The sequence below is a fragment of the Suncus etruscus genome, chromosome X, assembly GCF_024139225.1.
Source record: "Suncus etruscus isolate mSunEtr1 chromosome X, mSunEtr1.pri.cur, whole genome shotgun sequence".
Lineage (NCBI taxonomy): Eukaryota > Metazoa > Chordata > Mammalia > Eulipotyphla > Soricidae > Suncus > Suncus etruscus.
In genome coordinates this window covers 60,272,768-60,291,423 of record NC_064868.1, presented here as the reverse complement: position 1 = coordinate 60,291,423, position 18,656 = coordinate 60,272,768, and the positions used below count along the sequence as shown (strand labels likewise).

Sequence of the window (18,656 nt, the reverse complement as noted above, 5' to 3'; positions counted from 1 at the left end):
GCATAGCCACACCTCAAGATGCTCGGGAATTACTCCTGGCCCTTTACTCAGGAATTCTTCCTAGCAGTGTTTAGGGTACCATATTAGGTGCCAGGGATCAAACCTAGATTGATTTTGTTCAAGGTGTTTGCTCTAGAGCAGGGGTCCTCAAACTTTTTAAACAGGGGGCTAGTTCACTGTCCCTCAGACCATTGGAGCATCTGACTATAGTAAAAACAAAACTTATGAATGAATTCTTATGCACACTGCATATATCTTATTTTGCAATGAAGAAACAAAACAGATACAAATACAATATGTGGCCTGAAGGACCACTGCAGAGTGTTTACTCTACCTGCTCTACTATTATTCTGGACTTCATTTGAGTAACATTCATTTTTCTCTTCCCTTCAAAAACAGTTTGTGTTTACTTGTTTACAATGTCCTATTACAATTTTCTTCTTCCATCCAAATGATTGGAGCCAGTAACAAACCCTGGTCCCACTATTTCCCTACACATTTCTACCGATTCCACAAAAACAAAACCATGAAAGGATGGTTATCATCAAGTCTTACCATTTATTTCATTATGGGATTAAACAAGAGCAGAGAAGCCTCTGCCCCACATTGCAACAAAACAGAAAGCAGTACACATACAGAGACTCTCACCAAAACATAGAGGCGTGGAGAGGAAGGGCAAAGACAATTGAATCATAGCCAGGTGAGGGAGAAAGGACAAGAAACTACTAGGATTCCAGCTTGGAGACTCAGGCATAGGAACTAGTGCAAGAAAGTTCTACTTATGAAGCACAGTGTAGAAAATGGCATAAGAAAGCTATCAAGCTCTGCTTTTGTAACAGAGCAGGGACAGCTGGAGGAGTGGTGGAAAGTCTGGGTGGTAGGGTGTACAGGGAGTCAAATGACTTTGAGGTGGTGTGAGGTGCCCCTTTCCCCTGCCACTGGGCAAGGCCCTGGGCTGGTCTGAACCAGGGGTCTCCTGGGCACTTGGTGAAGAGGAAGAGTGGATGGGAGTCTCCAAGTGTTCATTCTCTGGGAACATAAGGTTCCCCTTTACTTTTCAGTCACTTTTCCTCTCATGAGGATGCAGGAGTTTGAAGGCAGTACCTAGGATCTCACATCTACATAAGCAACTCTGGAAAGAAGCCAGCACCTCTTCCCCTCCCCAGTTGAAAAGAGCACTCTAGGGATGGGGAGTGTCGCTAGGCTCAAAGTGCTGAGGACAAAACAGGGGAGTGTGAGAGCAGGTCACAAGGGTGGGGGAAAAGAGGATACACTTTGAGAAATGAGAAAAACTGGCAGAAAAGATTCACCAGTCTCATAAATCCTAGTCTGGGACCAAATTGAGAGACATGCTCATTATAACGGAGTCATTATGTTCATTGTTAAGTGAAACAATTCTACCTGTTCTCTCTTATCCCTTCTTGATGTTTTTCTAACACAGGTCCATGCCTACCATTCTGCTTAACTTAGGTATTTCACATCCTACACCATAGATCTTTTGCCACTGAGAGCCTTTCTGTCTGTCCTAGGACCACAGCTCTGTTTCCCTTTCTTTTTTGCTCCTTTTGGATTTAAGTGTCCCAGGAAATGAGGCTTTTCTTCCCAGGAGGCTGATAGACAGCTAAAGGTTCCTAAGAGGCTTACAATGTCTCTTGCCCTTTAGTTCTTTGGCCTGATTGAGCATTTCAAGTCTCTCAGCCAAGAGAATGGCAGAATACTTTTTATTCTTTCATTCTCTTGTTAATCTCTGGAGTTTTTCCAGTCAGGGACGGGGTAGTTGACCATAGGACCTGATACAGGGTGAGGAGGAATCTGGATTTTTCCATAATTGGAATAGAAAGGGATGGATACTCTTTGGTAGGTTGGGGACAAGTACAAATTGGAAATTGGGGAGGATCATCTCTCGAGAGCCCTAGGTCCATGCTATCAGATTCTGCTTCATGGAGGCCTGGGTGACGACATTTATGGGGGAGAATGAGGACTCAAGCCAGGCCTGACCCACTAGAGCTTAAGTCCCTCCTCCCCATGGAGATTAAAAATGAAAATGTTATTGGACCCAAGGCCAAGATTTCCAGGGCAAGAGTGGCCCTTGGGAGTATGTGCACCTTCTGTAAAATATGGCCCTTCAGACACTGGCAGTTTGAACTTTTGCCTCAGCCTTTATTTCGGAAGTCCAGTAAGTCCTGCTTCTGAGTTTTTTCCCTTGAGGGCTCTGTAAGTAATCTTCTTAGGCTTGGGAAGTCATTCATGTGCCTGTCCCACAAGTCAGGTAGCAATAGCTCATAGCCAATTTATCTGTCTCTGAGTACACTGTGCAGTACTCTGGTCCCTCTTTCATCTCTCTCCAACTGTTCATTATGCATACTGTTCTTAACCCTCATTACCTAGGGTGTTGGGACACAATTCAACCAGGGCTAGCTGGGACTCTACTTCATCTTGTAGCTTAGCACTTCCCTTGCTGTCTCCACACAGGGCAATGTGAGCTGGAGTGGGAAAAGGGCCACTTCACTGTCTGCCGCTGCCATAGGGGTTTGGGCAGGAGAGAATTAAGGATCATGGCAACAAAAGGAATGTGGAACAGGAAAAGAGCTTATCCTCTCTGTTTCCCCCAACATTCCCTGTAGGGCCAATGCTGAGTGAACAGCCTGCTGTACTGGGGTGAGGGCTCTCAGCAGAGGTGGGATTTTCTAGCCCCAATCCTCCCTGTTTTGCTTAGGTACATAGAACCAGACATGGGGCAGGGGGCACCTGCTGCTCTTGCTATTTTTTTTCTCACAGATGAGTTGGTCAGTTCCCTGGGCCTTCTGGCCATTCTGCTGGAGTTGCTTTGGCAGGGAGGTACAATGGTGTGATGTTTAGTCCCCATTTTCTTGTCCCCCACCTAAACCAATACTTCCCATGGGAGAAGTCCTCTCCCTCTCCACCTAGGGAGCTGGAGCTTATGTCACCATGTGGTGGAGGTCTGTCCTCCCTCTCTGCTGTCACTCTTCTTGAGTCAGGCCCTCATCTAGGGCAGGCAGTGCCTCCAGCCCCAGTTCTCCACCACCCTGGTTGCTGGAGAAAGTCATCATGGTATGGAGGAGCATGAGAACAAGGACATAGATCCGGATCCTGCTGGGGCTGAGGTGAGATCCCCCAGAGACCTGCAACAGAGGGGCTTTGTGGCTGCTGTAGCCTGGAGGTTCATGGTGGGTGTGGTAGTGGTGGTATTGTTCATGGTAGTGGTGGAAATAGGAGTGGTGGAATTGCTGGTGGTGGGTTTGGGGGGCCTCAGACTCCTTGAATTTCTTCTTCTTTGACTCACAGGAGACCCACTGCACATCACAGCACTTGGTTTCTGGCCGCTTTGGCGAAGTATCCAGCAAACCTGCCAATAAATAAGGAAGGTGTGGTGGGAGTGCTCAGGTAAATGATGACTAGGTTAAAAAGCTGGAGCTCTGTCTAAAAATGCTTTCACTTTATCCTTCTGCCTCTTTTCGTTTTGGACATGTCTCTACCAGGGAACATAGTCAATTACTTGGGAAAACTTCCTCACTGAACATATTTCTGATTAGAGGTGTGTCTTTCTTTCCCATTCAGCCTTCTGACAACCTTGGAACCATACTGCCCACTCCTCTAGCTAACTTGTAATCTAAACCATATTCCCTTTGTCTTCTCTGTTTCTACAACCAACTTTGTGCCTGCCCTGGTCCCATGGCACCCTCCCTCCTCCCCAGAGCCCTGCCTTTACCTGTACAGATAAAACCAGGGAGCCCTCCGTATACCATTTCCCCATTGTCTGGTAGTATAAAGGGGCACCGGGTCTGCACCTCCAGGCAGTATTGCTTGCAGGGCACCCAGCGTTCACAATCCTGCTGGGTCACGCTGAAGTATTCTGAGCACAGCCAGGCCTTGTAGACAGCCTGTGGGAAGAGGAAAGAGTGTCAGCCCGGGCTCCAGCCCCTTCCCACCTCAGAAGAAAGGGATGAGGAGGGATGCACTTACAGTCTGGGAATGGGAAGGGGCTTATCATCTAACCCCAGGAGTCTGGAGAACAGTTTGGGTCAAGGCCACCTGAAATTTTCTATCTTAGAACCAATACTTCTCAGACCTTCCATCTGTAATCATCCAATATTTGGGATGTGTTTATTGGCAAAAATCATAAAACTGCTCTTATATCAGAGCTGCTCATCAATTATTACATTGAACCACATTATTTTCCCACTGGTCCAAAGAAATACCCTAAATTTTGAGGCCATTTAATGAGGGTAAATTTCATTTCCACTCAATTTTGTAAATATTTATTAAAATACTTTAAGAGAATTGCTGCTTTTCCTCATTAAAATTTTTTGAATCAAATCCTAAATAAAATCATAAAAATTCTCTTTATTCTCTAAGCATAATACAACATGAGGAGTGTTTTTCTTTCTTTGTATTGATTTAATTTTAGTCACAACATCATAGAAGTTCTGGGGAAACACCACTTCCACTACCAAAGTTTCAGTGCTATGCCACCACAAAAGTGACCCCTCTACTCATTCCTCTCACCCACACCACTTTCCCTTGACTCACCATAACAATTTTCAGTAAATCAAGGAGTTAGTGTCATTTTGTGTGCTATATGCCAGTGCATTTCAATTATCCATAATCTATATATGAGTGAACAATATATCTGATAACTATACTTCACTTTGCTATTTTTTTTCACTAAGCATATAGCTATTTATATTTTTAGGAGTGTTTGCCTATAAAAACAGAAATCTGTCTTAGCAGGATCCACATAAGCCTTTTAAATTCTACATAACCCATGCCCTGATAGTTTTAGCCCTGATGTTGAGCTCAGATATTTCATTTGAAATATTTGCCTGACAGCTTCATGTCTTAAATATACTTCCTATCATCTAATCTATTCCTACCAGGCACTGGGTTCAAACTAAGAAAGATTACCTATCTTATACACTTTGGGAATTATTAAGCCCAGAATTTTTTAACAGTGACATCACTGATTATATGGAAGGCTGTCCTGTGAATTATAGGATAATATCATTGCTATCTAATAGTTGTCAACAACCCCACTCCCCTAAATTGTAATAACCAATGAATGTCTCCAGCCATTGCTAAATGTCCTCAGTGAGGCAAAATTATATGTTAAGTATCACTGTTCTAGTTCCTTGCTCTTGAAGAATAGCAGCAATACCATCACTTAGGAGTTTTTAAGAAATGCAGTATACCAGACACCACCCCAAATCTATGAGTCATTACTGCATTTGAACAGGATGCTCAAAAAATTCCTCTTCATTGGGTTACAGCCCTGTCCACATCTAGTCGCAAAATAGCTCTCACAGCAGTGGTTCTAGATTTCAGCATGCCCCTGGGCTCTTAATAAATATTCTGATTGGCTACCCCAAGTAATTCCATTTTAAAGGACTGTTAGGCTGAAGAACCTGTACTTTAAAATATTTTATTTTAGACACCTTGATTTACAATACTATTTTTGTTTTGTTTTGTTTTGTTTTTGGGTCACACCCGGCTGCACTCAGGGGCTACTCATGGCTCTACACTCAGAAATCGCTCCTGACAGGCTTGGGGACCATATGGGATGCCAAGATTCGAACCACTTCCTTTTGCATGCAAGACAAACACCCTACCTCCATGCTATCTCTCCAACCTCAATTTACAATACTAGTAAAAGTTTAATTTTATGCTAAAAATATTTGAAAACTACACCTTTCACAAGATTATCTGCATTTTTTCCAACAATTAGCCAGTATTCTCCCTCATCACCATCCCTCTGTCCTATTACCTCCTCCCATAAAGTCTGCTGTATGGAACCTGCATTTTAATAAAGGACTAGGTTCATTTCACTGCCAAAGTCATACTCTGTGCAACATGGTCACTGCTTCTTACACTGACTTTTATCATTTACAGCAAATTACATAAAGACAGCCTTTGAAAAGTCAATTCTGCACTGTTCTTTTGCAAAGTATAGTAGAGATTGAAGGGGTGTGTGTGTGTGTGTGTGTGTGTGTGTGTGTGTGTGTGTGTACTGAGAATGAAAGCATCTTTGGGACTTTGTTAACTTACTGGCATCTTAAATATAATGTCCTTTAAGTCTTAAAATGAAGTTCTAAATCTAACTTAAAATCTGTCTTCATCCCAGAAGCTTTTGTCATTTCAGTTAAGTGCTCTCAGTATTCAAGTCATTCAAGTCTCAGCATTCAAGACCTGTCCATCTTTATTCATTTTTAGTGTATCTCCAAATACAGTTCATCACCAAGGCATGATCCATTTCCACATCTTTGTGCATTTTCACATAAGGTCACCTGAAAGAATGCTTCCTCTTAGTCCTCTCTACCTCCACTCAATTCTTGCTTGCTCCAGTCCACTATTTACAGAGAATATAAACCATCTCATAATGCTTTTGGATTATGATACTCTCTTCTTCAAACCCATTAAGACATTTAGAACAGAATGCAAACATACAACCAGACTGCAGCCCTTACATAACATGGCCTGTCTGTCTATAAAACTTCATTTTCTAGTCCTCTTCACAAGTGTGCAAAAAACACAGAGGTTTTATTTCTTTTTATAGTGAAGCAACATAATTTTATTGAAATTTATTTAGAAAGGTGGGAGGTGAGAGAAAGAGGGGAAATGTATTGGAGAACCTAGGCAGCAAGGAAATATAGTGATAAGTAAGCAAGATACATGTTTAAGGGAAAACACGAGCTTGAAGAGCAAGCCACAAAGGTTTTCTCTCTTTGTTGAACATGCTCTAATTCTTCTCGCCTTGGAGTTTTAATACATACTGTTCCCTTAGCTAGTACAATTTCACATCCCAGTTACAGTTTTGGCATGGCTAGATCATTATTTTTATAGTTTAAATATTATCTCCTTAGAGAAGGTCTCCTTGACCACTGTGGCTAGAGGATATTCCCACATTATTCTCTCTTTTTTAAAAATAAGTGCCTCCTCAGTGTTGTTCCGTGGGGAGCTGGGGATGTGAAACTCTACTTCTGTTGATAATTGGCCTGGCAGTGCTGTCATGATAGTTCAATACTCAGACTGGTAATGTGGTGTTTCTCAGGCTTAGTGGTGCTCATGGTCTACCACGATTATATTTTACCATGTTTGTGAGTGATAATATGCTAGGGATTGAACTCAGAGTCTTTCGCATTCAAAACTGTGCTTACGTCTTTTGAAATATCTCCCTGGTCTTGTTTTCTTTTTTGTTTCTTTATAAATTTGCATCATTTTTTGTCAACTTCACTGAAGTGTAAGATACATAAAAGCAGACAATGGCTTGTCTTTTTGACCACTGAGTACTCAGCATTATGTATGTGTGTGTGTATATATATATATATATATATGTAAAATACATACCTTCTGATTTAATTAATAGGGTAAGTAAATGAGGACATGTCTTTACTATGATATAAATTTAGTTTCAGGGAGTAGACACATCTAATTTAACATAGTAGCATCACATCTCTAATACCTGCAAGGTAGAACTACTCAGCACCAGAGGGAAACAGAGAAATTTTAATGGCTTCAAAAAGGTACTAGGATTAATTTATTAGTATAGTCAGGCATGTTACCTATAATGTACAGAGTTAAGACAACAACACATTCTCGGCTGAGAAAAGCACCTAAGCACAAAAAGACAGGTAACTGAATGCAGGGGCTACCCAGTTAGTAGAACTTTACATGAATGCAGTGGAAAGAGGATTAGCATTCTGTATAGGAACATTAAAATCAGTTCTAAGATTTTACAATTATAAATGATTCTTTAGTGTGTATTTTTATATACACGTCTCCTATATGCTGTGGTTAAATTATATACATATAAATTCCTACAAGTAAAATGACTGTAATAAAGTGAACAAGAAGGGAGTGAAAAGGCAGTAGAAAGTCATGCAGGTAATGGATAGCTTAGAGGGTGCTAGAGGGGTAGCAGAGAGGTTAGATGGTTTAAGAGGTATGTAGGAGAGGATAAGAAATAGTAAAGAATTTACTGAGGGGGCCAGAGAGATAGCATGGATGTAAGACGTTTGCCTTGCATGCTGAAAGACAATGGTTCGAATCCCGGCATCCCATATGGTCCCCCGAGCCTGCCAGGAGTGATTTCTGAGCATAGAGCCAGGAGTAACCCCTGAGCACAGCCGGGTGTGACCCCCCCCCCAAAAAAAAAGAATTTACTGAGTAAGAAATATTGGTGATAGCAAGGGTAAATAACAGTTGGGATATAGAGATGGAAAGTAAAAGGTAGATAAAGAGGGCAGTAAGTGAGAGAAAATGATGGGTTAAAATCGAAGGGCTGAAATTGTGGAAGAGAGAAGGCTAAGATATGTATCAGGATATGTGAAAAGAATGGGTAAGAAAGGAAGTGAGAGGGGCTGGCTGCTTGCCTTGCATGCACCTCATCTAATTTTATTACTGGGCACCATATATTTCCCCACAAGGCAGCCAAGAATTATCACTGAGCACAGAGATAGGAATTAACCCTGAGCATCACCACATGTGGCCCCCCAAACAAAGAAAAGGAGTAAGAAGGAGGTGATGGTAAGAAGTGAGTAGGGGAATAAACATATTTGAAGGTAGTAGGTTTATAAAAAAAATAATCAAGGGTAAGGTTAAACTAAACAGAACAGAGGAGGAGTCAGAAAAAAAAAAGAACCAAGAAAGGAAGGTCAGGGATGCAGCTCACATAGTACAGCATACATCCTGCATATGAAAGGTCCTGTGTTTAATACCTCACACTTCATGTTCTGACACTCAGCATCTCATAGTATTGCCTTTCCCAATACTGCAGTGTATGGACACCAAAACAACTTTTTTTATAAGAAGAAAGGGAAGAAAATGGAATCCTAAGAGCTCAGGGCACTTATATATTATTCTCTGTATATGGTAGGCTCATGTTAGCACAATTCCCATTCTTCCTGTAACCTTACCTGCTAATAAGACCTGCCCATTTCTGGGAGGGGTCTTTGGTAGGTAACAAAAGGTTTGGCCTGAAGGTATGAGAGAATTTGGGAGAGAATTTGGAGGATGGATGGAGAGAGAGCAGCAGGAGGAGAGATGGCTGAGAGACAAGGTACAATGCAGGGCTGAATAGGGATCCAGCATAAAAGGTTGTGATAGGCCACACAAATCTTGGCAGAGCTGAATAAAGATATCTCCTGAAACCTGTCTGTCAATTTCCTCACCGCTACCCTGAAACCTCAGACCTTATGGCTGGAGGGAGTTGGAGATATGTGACCCGGGCTGGAGGAGAAAGGCCCCTCCACCATCCATCACCATCCACCACCACCCAGCCCAATTCAAGGGCTTTTATGCTACAGGCTTAGACTGATAAGATGAGGCTTTTCCCATAGCCTCTATTCCAATCTCCTCAGCCAGGAAAAGAGATTCTCAAAACTTACCCCCAAATGACATGTCACCCTCTTCCACTGGAAGGGTTCAGTGGCCCCTAAGGGATACTCCTTGGTTTCTTCCACTTTGGTATTTCTATTCCTAAGGGAGTAGGCCCCACTGGAAACAGGGCTCTCTTCCTTAGGAACTTACCTAATAATAGACGGTGGTGGACTGGCACAACCCCTCTTCTGCGTATGTTAAGCGGGAAAGGTTAAGGGTGATTTGACCCTAGAATCAAGATGATCCTCTCTAGCTCTATCCATCTAGTCTGAATCACCATTATAATGAGTGAGCAGATTGCCTGAAGAGGACACCAGGCCTGTGGATGGTCAGCCAGAATACGCAAAGAGCTAATAAGAGAAACAGAGGAAGAGTGACAATGGACTAAGAGGCAATGCAATTCCTTGGGCCCACAAATGGTCAGTGAGGCCATTGCTAAGTCACCAGCATCAGTGTTGGCCTGTAGTTTATCTTTGGTAAAAATTCTTACTCTCGCTCTGCTGCCTTTGCTGCTCCTCGCTGCTTCTGGCCGCTCCCGGCAGCTCCTGGTCGCGACTCCTTTCCCTCCTCGCCGCCTCCCCGTCCCCGTCCCCGTCCCGGACCGGCTCAACAGACCGAGCCCGACTCCTCCTCTCCTGACTCCCTGCGGCGCTCAGCGCCCTCCGAAGTGATCCCGGGATGACTCGGAGATTAACTCGGCTTCATTCGATATCAGAAAGTAGGAATTTCGAGGGACTTCAGAGCATAAAAACCGACTAACCTTTGCAAAAGCTGGCTCCCTGTGTGTGACACCAGGCGGGGAAAATCCGCAAAAGTACACCGGCCCAGTGGGGCTCAGCTGTGAAAGACTGTGAGTGTGACCTGTCTATGTCTGTCTACTGTCCTCTTGCGTGAAACTCTTGCGAGTGGGGCAAAAAGAGGCTCAGAGGAGCACGGCCGCTCTGCTTCGCTACGCGGCCGTGCACTCTTTCTAAGGAAAGAACTCCATTGCAACAAGAAGGAAAAATCACACTAAGAACGGCGCTATATCACAGAAGCAAACATTTCTCTCTGGACTGTCTTCTCTGTTGCATGCTCGGGCCTAAGATTTGACCCAGTGTGAGGCTTCATCCACGGAGGACTCCCCTCCCATAGAGGCAAGTCAGCCCATCCAGAAAGGGAGGAGCCAGAGGAGCGTGCTGCCTACATCATATAGACAATGAATACCACTACAACACGTAGAAAAACCCACAATACAAGTGTGACAATGGGGAAACAACGCAGGCCAGCATCAGACATAGAGAATGAAGATGACAATTCTGAGGACCAGATAATGACTGAACAACTAATCAACCTCTCAGATAAGGACTTTAGACTAGCAATATGGAAGGTGCTCAACAGACTCCAAGAAACCATGGATCGAGTTGAACAGAACACTAATAAGAACCAAGAAAATATGAAGGCAGAAATGACAAAACTCCAAACTGAAATAACATGTCAACTAACAGGACTGAAAAAGTCAGTAAACAAAGTGAATGACAAAATGGATAAGCTCTGAGACAGGGTATCAGAAGCTGAGAATAGACTTGGTGCTGTGGAAGATGAGATACATAACAATTCCATACAGCAGGAGAGATTGGACAAAAAACTTAAAGCAAATGAGCAGACAATGGAAAAATTAGTCAAAGAATGGGAACAGACGAAAATAGAAGTCTATGATAAGATCAACAGAAACAACTTAAGAATCATTGGAGTCCCAGAGACCCAGGAAGAAAATTTCCAGGAAGAATCAATGGTCAAGAACATCATTAAAGAGAAACTTCCAGAGCTAAAGAATATATGTGATCAAATCCTGCATGCCCGAAGAGTACCAACCAAAAGAGACCCCAGAAAAACCACCCCAAGACACATCCTAGTCACAATGACAAATCCCACAGATAGAGACAGAATTCTGAAAACAGCAAGATCAAAAGGGGAAATCATGTTCAAGCAAGCTTCCCTGAGATTTACAGCAGACCTGTCACCAGAAACGCTCAATGCCAGAAAGCAGTGGTGGGATATTGTGACAAGACTGAATGAAATGAATGCTTGACCCAGAATACTATACCCAGCAAAACTCACTTTCCGGTTTGATGGAAGAATACATGGTTTCACAGACAAAAAACAGCTCAGAAACTTCACAGACACAAAACCAGTCTTAAGAGAAAAACTGAAAGACCTAATCTAAGACAAGACTACCCAAAAGACACACCAAATTTTGAAATAAAGATGGCGTTAAATCCCAGGACAATTCTTTCTCTCAACGTCAATGGACTAAATGCACCAGTTAAGAGACACAGAGTGGCTAAATGGATCAAAAAACTCAATCCAACCTTCTGCTGCCTACAAGAAACGCACCTGAATAGTCAGAACAAACATAGACTCAAAATAAAAGGCTGGAGAAAAGTTATCCAAGCAAACAACACCCATAAAAAAGCTGGAGTGGCCATACTAATATCAGATAATGCAAACTTTATACTCAGGAAGGTTGTAAGGGACAAAGACGGACATTTTATATTAATCAAGGGGTACGTAGAGCAGGAAGAATTCACTCTCCTAAACATATATGCACCGAATGAGGGGCCAGCAAAATATTTAATACAACTGTTGACAAATCTGAAAAATAATATCAACAACAACACAATAATTGTGGGGGACCTTAACACGGCTTTGTCAACACTTGACAGGTCAACCAGACTGAAACCCAACAAGAATATACTAGACCTGAGGAGAGAAATGGAAGAAAGAGGCCTAGTGGATATATATAGGACACTCCATCCCCAGAAACCTGGATACACATTCTTCTCCAATGTACATGGGACATTCTCCAGGATAGACTACATGCTGGCACATAAAACATACCTCCATAAGATCAAGAGGATAGAAATTTTGCAGACTACCTTCGCTGACCACAAGGCTCTGAAATTATTTGTGAACTCCAAAGGGACTCAGAAGAAACACTTTAACACCTGGAAGTTAAACAGCCTCATGCTCAATAACCAGTGGGTCCGAGATGAAATCAAGGAGGAAATAAAAAGGTTCCTGGAAACAAATGACAATAAAGACACAAACTCTCAGAACTTATGGGACACAGCAAAAGCAGTACTGAGAGGAAAATTTATAGCTTTGCAAGCACACATCAGGAAGGAAGAAGGAGCTTACCTGAGTAGCTTAATGACACAGCTAATAGAACTAGAAAATGCTCAACAAAAGGACCCAAGAATAGGAAGACAGAAGGAAATAACAAAGCTGAGAGCAGAAATCAACGAAGTGGAAACTCAAAAAACAATCCGAAAGATCAACGAAAGCAGAAGTTGGTTCTTTGAAAAAAATAAACAAGATTGATAGACCACTGGCAAACCTAACAAAGAAAGAGAGAGAGAGAAACTTGATAACTCGTATCAGGAATGAAAAAGGAGAGATCACTACTGATATGACAGAGATTCAAAGGGTAATCAGAAACTACTTTGAAAAACTCTACGCCACTAAAAATGAGAACCTGGAAGAAATGGATAAATTCTTGGACTCTTATAATCTTCCACGGTTGAAGGAAGAGGATGTAGCATATCTAAACACCCCCATCACCATTGATGAAATTAAAACAGTAATCAAATGTCTGCCGAAAAACAAAAGCCCAGGTCCAGATGGATTCACTAATGAATTCTTTCAAACTTTCCAAGAGGAACTACTGCCAATCTTGGCAAGACTCTTTCATGAAATTGAACAAACAGAAACACTTCCAAATAGCTTTTATGAAGCCAACATCACCTTGATACCTAAACCAGACAGAGACGCTACCAAAAAAGAAAATTACAGACCAATATCACTGATGAATGCAGATGCAAAGATCCTCAACAAAATCCTGGCAAATAGGATTCAATGCCTCGTTAAGAAGACCATCCACTACGATCAAGTAGGTTTCATCCCAGGAATGCAAGGCTGGTTTAACATCCGTAAATCTATCAACATAATACACAACATCAATAACAAGAAAAATAAAAACCACATGATCATATCAATAGATGCAGAGAAAGCATTTGATAAGTTCCAACACCCATTCTTGATCAAAACTCTCAGCAAGATGGGAATGGTGGGAACCTTTCTCAATATAGTGAAGGCCATCTACCACAAGCCAGTGGCAAATATTATCCTCAATGGAGAAAAACTGAAAGCCTTTCCTCTAAATTCTGGCACAAGACAAGGCTGTCCTCTCTCACCACTCCTATTCAACATAGCACTGGAAGTACTTGCTATAGCGATTAGGCAAGAAAAGGATATCAAGGGAATCCAGATAGGAAAGGAAGAAGTCAAGCTCTCACTGTTTGCAGATGACATGATACTCTACTTAGAAAACCCTAAAGACTCTATCAAAAAGCTTCTAGAAACAATAGACTCATATAGCAAGGTGGCAGGCTACAAAATTAACACACAAAAATCAATGGCCTTTCTATATACCAATAGTAATAAGGATGAAATGGACATTAAGAAAACAACCCCATTCACAATAGTACCACACAAACTCAAATATCTTGGAATCAACTTGACTAAATATGTGAAGGACCTATACAAAGAAAACTATAAAACTCTGCTCCAAGAAATAAGAGAGGACACACGGAAATGGAAACACATACCCTGCTCATGGATTGGCAGGATTAACATCATCAAAATGTCAATACTCCCCAAGGCATTATACAGATTTAATGCCATCCCTCTAAAGATACCCATGACATTCTTCAAAGAAGTGGATCAGACACTTTTGAAATTCATTTGGAACAATAAACACCCTCGAATAGCTAAAGCAATCATTGGGAAAAAGAATATGGGAGGAATTACTTTTCCCAACTTTAAACTGTACTACAAAGCAACAATTATCAAAACAGCATGGTATTGGAATAAGGATAGGTCCTCAGATCAGTGGAATAGGCTTGAATACTCAGAAAATGTTCCCCAGAGATACAACAATCTAATTTTTGATAAAGGAGCAGGAAATCCTAAATGGAGCAGGGAAAGCCTCTTCAACAAGTGGTGTTGGCACAATTGGATAGCCACTTGCAAAAAATTAAACTTAGACCCCCAGCTAACATAATGTACAATGGTAAAATCCAAATGGATTAAAGACCTCGATATCAGCCCCAAAACCATAAGATATATAGAACAGCACATAGGCAAAACACTACAGGACATTACAGGCATCTTCAAGGAGGAAACTGCACTCTCCAAGCAAGTGAAAGCAGAGATTAACAGATGGGAATATATTAAGCTGAGAAGCTTCTGCACCTCAAAGGAAATAGTGCCCAGGATACAAGAGCCACCCACTGAGTGGGAGAAACTATTCACCCAATACCCATCAGATAAGGGGCTAATCTCCAAAATATACAAGGCACTGACAGAACTTTACAAGAAAAAAACATCTAACCCCATCAAAAAATGGGGAGAAGAAATGAACAGACACTTTGACAAAGAAGAAATACGCATGGCCAAAAGACACATGAAAAAATGTTCCACATCACTAATCATCAGGGAGATGCAAATCAAAACAACGATGAGATACCACCTCACACCCCAGAGAATGGCACACATCACAAAGAATGAGAATCAACAGTGTTGGCGGGGATGTGGAGAGAAAGGAACTCTTATCCACTGCTGGTGGGAATGCTGTCTAGTTCAACCTTTATGGAAAGCGATATGGAGATTCCTCCAAAAACTGGAAATCGAGCTCCCATACGATCCAGCTATACCACTCCTAGGAATATACCCTAGGAACACAAAAATACAATACAAAAACCCCTTCCTTACACCTATATTCATTGCAGCTCTATTTACCATAGCAAGACTCTGGAAACAACCAAGATGCCCTTCAACAGACGAATGGCTAAAGAAACTGTGGTACATATACACAATGGAATATTATGCAGCTGTCAGGAGAGATGAAGTCATGAAATTTTCCTATACATGGATGTACATGGAATCTATTATGCTGAGTGAAATAAGTCAGAGAGAGAGAGAAAAACGCAGAATGGTGTCACTCATCTATGGGTTTTAAGAAAAATGAAAGACACCCTTGTAATAATAATTTTCAGACACAAAAGAGAAAAGAGCTGGAAGTTCCAGCTCACCTCAGGAAGCTCACCACAAAGAGTGATGAGTTTAGTTAGAGAAATAACTACATTTTGAACTGTCCTAATATTGAGAATGTATGAGGGAAATGTAGAGCCTGTTTAGGGTACAGGCGGGGGTTGGGGGGGGAGGAGGGAGATTTGGGACTTGGGTGATGGGAATGTTGCACTGGTGATGGGTGGTGTTCCTTTTATGACTGAAACCCAAACACAATCATGTATGTAATCACGGTGTTTAAATAAAAAAAAAATTAAAAAAAAATTCTTACTCTCAGTGTTGCCACTAAGAACAAGCCTGCCAGAGGCTGCAGACACCCTCCCTACCTGGACCTATGTAGATTGTCTTTGTGTATCGTGTTAAAACTGAGTCATAGGTGGCAAAAACTGTGCCTACATTCTCATTACTCTCAGGACTGCCAGGGTTACGAGACCTATAAGGCTTGCTGAAGTTAGGAGTATGCAGAAAAAGGGACAAATGTCTTAGAACTAAACATGCATCAAACTAGTATTGGAAGTCCTTGGAAACATGTTGCTCTTTCCTAAAACTAATTATATTAGAATAAGAGTCTTTAACATTATGCTTCTGGTTGGCACAGATCAAATAAATCAGAATCCTTGTGTGTAGAGGTCCACCCATCCATAGATTTTCAAAAGTAATTGATAATTTTGATATGCATAGATGTTAGTCACACTTTACCATTTTAAAGAGAAAGAAACAAAGACTCAGAAAAAAGAAATGCCATATAAAATAATGATAGCATGAAAATCTAGTTCTCAACTTCGATTACAAGGTTCTTACAACAGGACATTTCTACTAGCAAACCACAAAGTCAGGATGCAGGAGACAAAAGTGTATGTGCAGAGAGAAGATTTGAGGAGAACCAGGCCTGCTGGGGGCATCATTGTCTTCCAAAATCAGCACTGACAGCTAAGCCTGAAATCCCACTATATTCTGTCCTATGACAAATCGTGCTGGATCCTTGAGGTAGCTGTGAAGGAGAAATGGGTTGCGTAGTCCAGACCTGAGAGTGCCTTCCTTTATCAATAGAACTTTTTCACCTCATTCAGAGCATTATTGGGTTCAATCAATTTCTGGCTGCTATAGTCCAGTTGCTATGGAAATAAAGGGAAGGAAGCAGGTAGTAACTAGAGTGAACACAAATTAAACAAAAAAAGGAAGTTGGAAATCTGTCATACTACCTCTCCTTCCTGCTGAGCTGCTAAGATGGTCTTAAACAGTGAACAGGCAAAATAAGGGAGTTACTCACATCTTCTAAGCTCTACAAGTGCCAGTTTAGTGAGGAGTGGGAGAGCATAGAGAACCTTTCCCTCTGTTCTTTGATTTGAAACATTAAAAAGGTCATCTTATCCATATACTCTTCTGAAAAGATGCACCTGACTTCTTTATGCCCTTGAAATACTGTGCACAAGTACAAACAAATCCTCACAAACCCCAAGATTTAGTGATGCAGGGTTTTAAAAGAGGAGGTACCCTGATGTTCTTAGTCTCAGAGATAAAACCTCCTCTAGAAAAGAGAGCTTAGGTTCTTGCCAATCAGGAATTTAGAGGTTTCTTTCTAAATTCCAACTTGCTTCCCTCCCTAGAGTCTATTTTCCCATTCAATTCTTCCATATAAACTTTCTTTTCATGGTTTCCAGTCTTCTTAATGTACAGAAGCTGCTGCTCTTGAACGAGTAGACACACATAAGCAATTGTGGAATGGACTTTGGAAAAGAAACCTACTAACTACAGCACACCAGTAACCAATATACAGCCCATATTTTGACTTGGATGAGACCAAGGTCCAGCAAAGGACCTTAGTCAAGACAAGTGCATAAAAATTATGGATTAGAAGGGAGATCTTCTGTTGCTTCTTTTTACTGTACCCAAAAGCACATCGAATTGTATGATGATCTTCTCTAGGAGAAACTAAAAGGGGCCACTGGGACCCTATTCCAGATTCTGGAACTTCAAAGAATTACATCTGAAGATGATATAGTCAAAATAAGTCTTCACAACTTTTGGCAAGGAGAACACAGTTCTAACTGGTAGGACAGCAGTACGTCTTTGAGATTGGCAAAGTAAAACTAGCATTAGAAACATTACACAACAAATCTGACTGATTTATATAGCTTTCAGTGGTCATAAATATAATTAACAATATTTTTGTTTCTTCTGATAATGAAAAATCATAAGCTTAAGTTGTTTGTCTTTGGAAAACAGCAGGAGGATGGCTGGACAGGTGCTTACAAACCTAGAACCTAAGGAGTTCAAGAAGACCCTCGCTTGTACCTCTTAGGCCATCTGATCAGTCTAGTGACTTTGTGAGTCTTGCCTAATTAGTGGATAAGCAGTGGACCTCAATTGAGAAGTAGCTTTTAAGGGTCCTAGTTGATTCAAATCAAAGAAGTAACCCAAGGAGTCAAATTTCTGAGCATTCTATCATCCTATCTGCTGTTGGAATTTCCCCTCTTACATATGTTATGAGCTATCCAGATGGTTTTAAACCTCTTGTCACAGGGCACCACTATCTTCTAGGACAGCTTTCATTTTAGTCAAAGAGAGAGGCCAGAGCAATAACACAGAGGGTAGGGTGTTTTTGCCTTGCATGCAGCCAACTGGGAAATGATATTCGGTATCCCATATGGTCCCCCAAGCCTGCCAGGAGAGATTTTTGAGCACAGAGCCAGAAGTAAATCCTAAGTACCACTGGATATGGACTGACCCCTCAAAAAAGGAAGTTAAAGAAGTTCTTCCTTCTTTTGGTCTGAGATGATTCTTCTATTTTGCTTTATTCATGACTCCTACTAGTTCTTCTGGCATCATACAAAAGTCAGTTTCCTGTTCAGCATGGCAATCCTTCATATTCTTATAGATATATAGAATCAGGCCTTCCCTATTATTTGTTCATGATCATAATTTTTGAACACTACAGGACTTGGCACTGTGATGGGAGCTATAAGTGAGAGTTAAGACAAAACATTAATCTTCAAGAAACAGGAGAGAACCCAGTTAACAAATCAGTATAAATCACTGTGATAAGTAGTCTATATTTGGTATATGGTGCCCTAAAGAGAGCATTATCAAACATATTTTGAGAGCTGAGGAATAGTAAAAAAAAATCTGTA

The 18,656-nt window shown here is 41.4% G+C and overlaps 1 protein-coding gene across 1 annotated transcript in view; it reads right to left on the bottom strand.

Moving 5' to 3' along the window:
- Window positions 1-538: 538 nt before the first annotated feature.
- Window positions 539-18,656, bottom strand: part of NALF2 (NALCN channel auxiliary factor 2) — a 53,768-nt gene continuing 35,650 nt past the window's right edge. The window contains exons 2-3 of the mRNA XM_049767281.1: window positions 3,731-3,902; window positions 539-3,367 (exon numbers count right to left, since the gene is read on the bottom strand). Of these exons, the coding sequence (XP_049623238.1) occupies window positions 2,982-3,367; window positions 3,731-3,902 (558 nt within the window). The 3' untranslated portion in view covers window positions 539-2,981. The remainder of the gene's footprint in view (window positions 3,368-3,730; window positions 3,903-18,656) is intronic.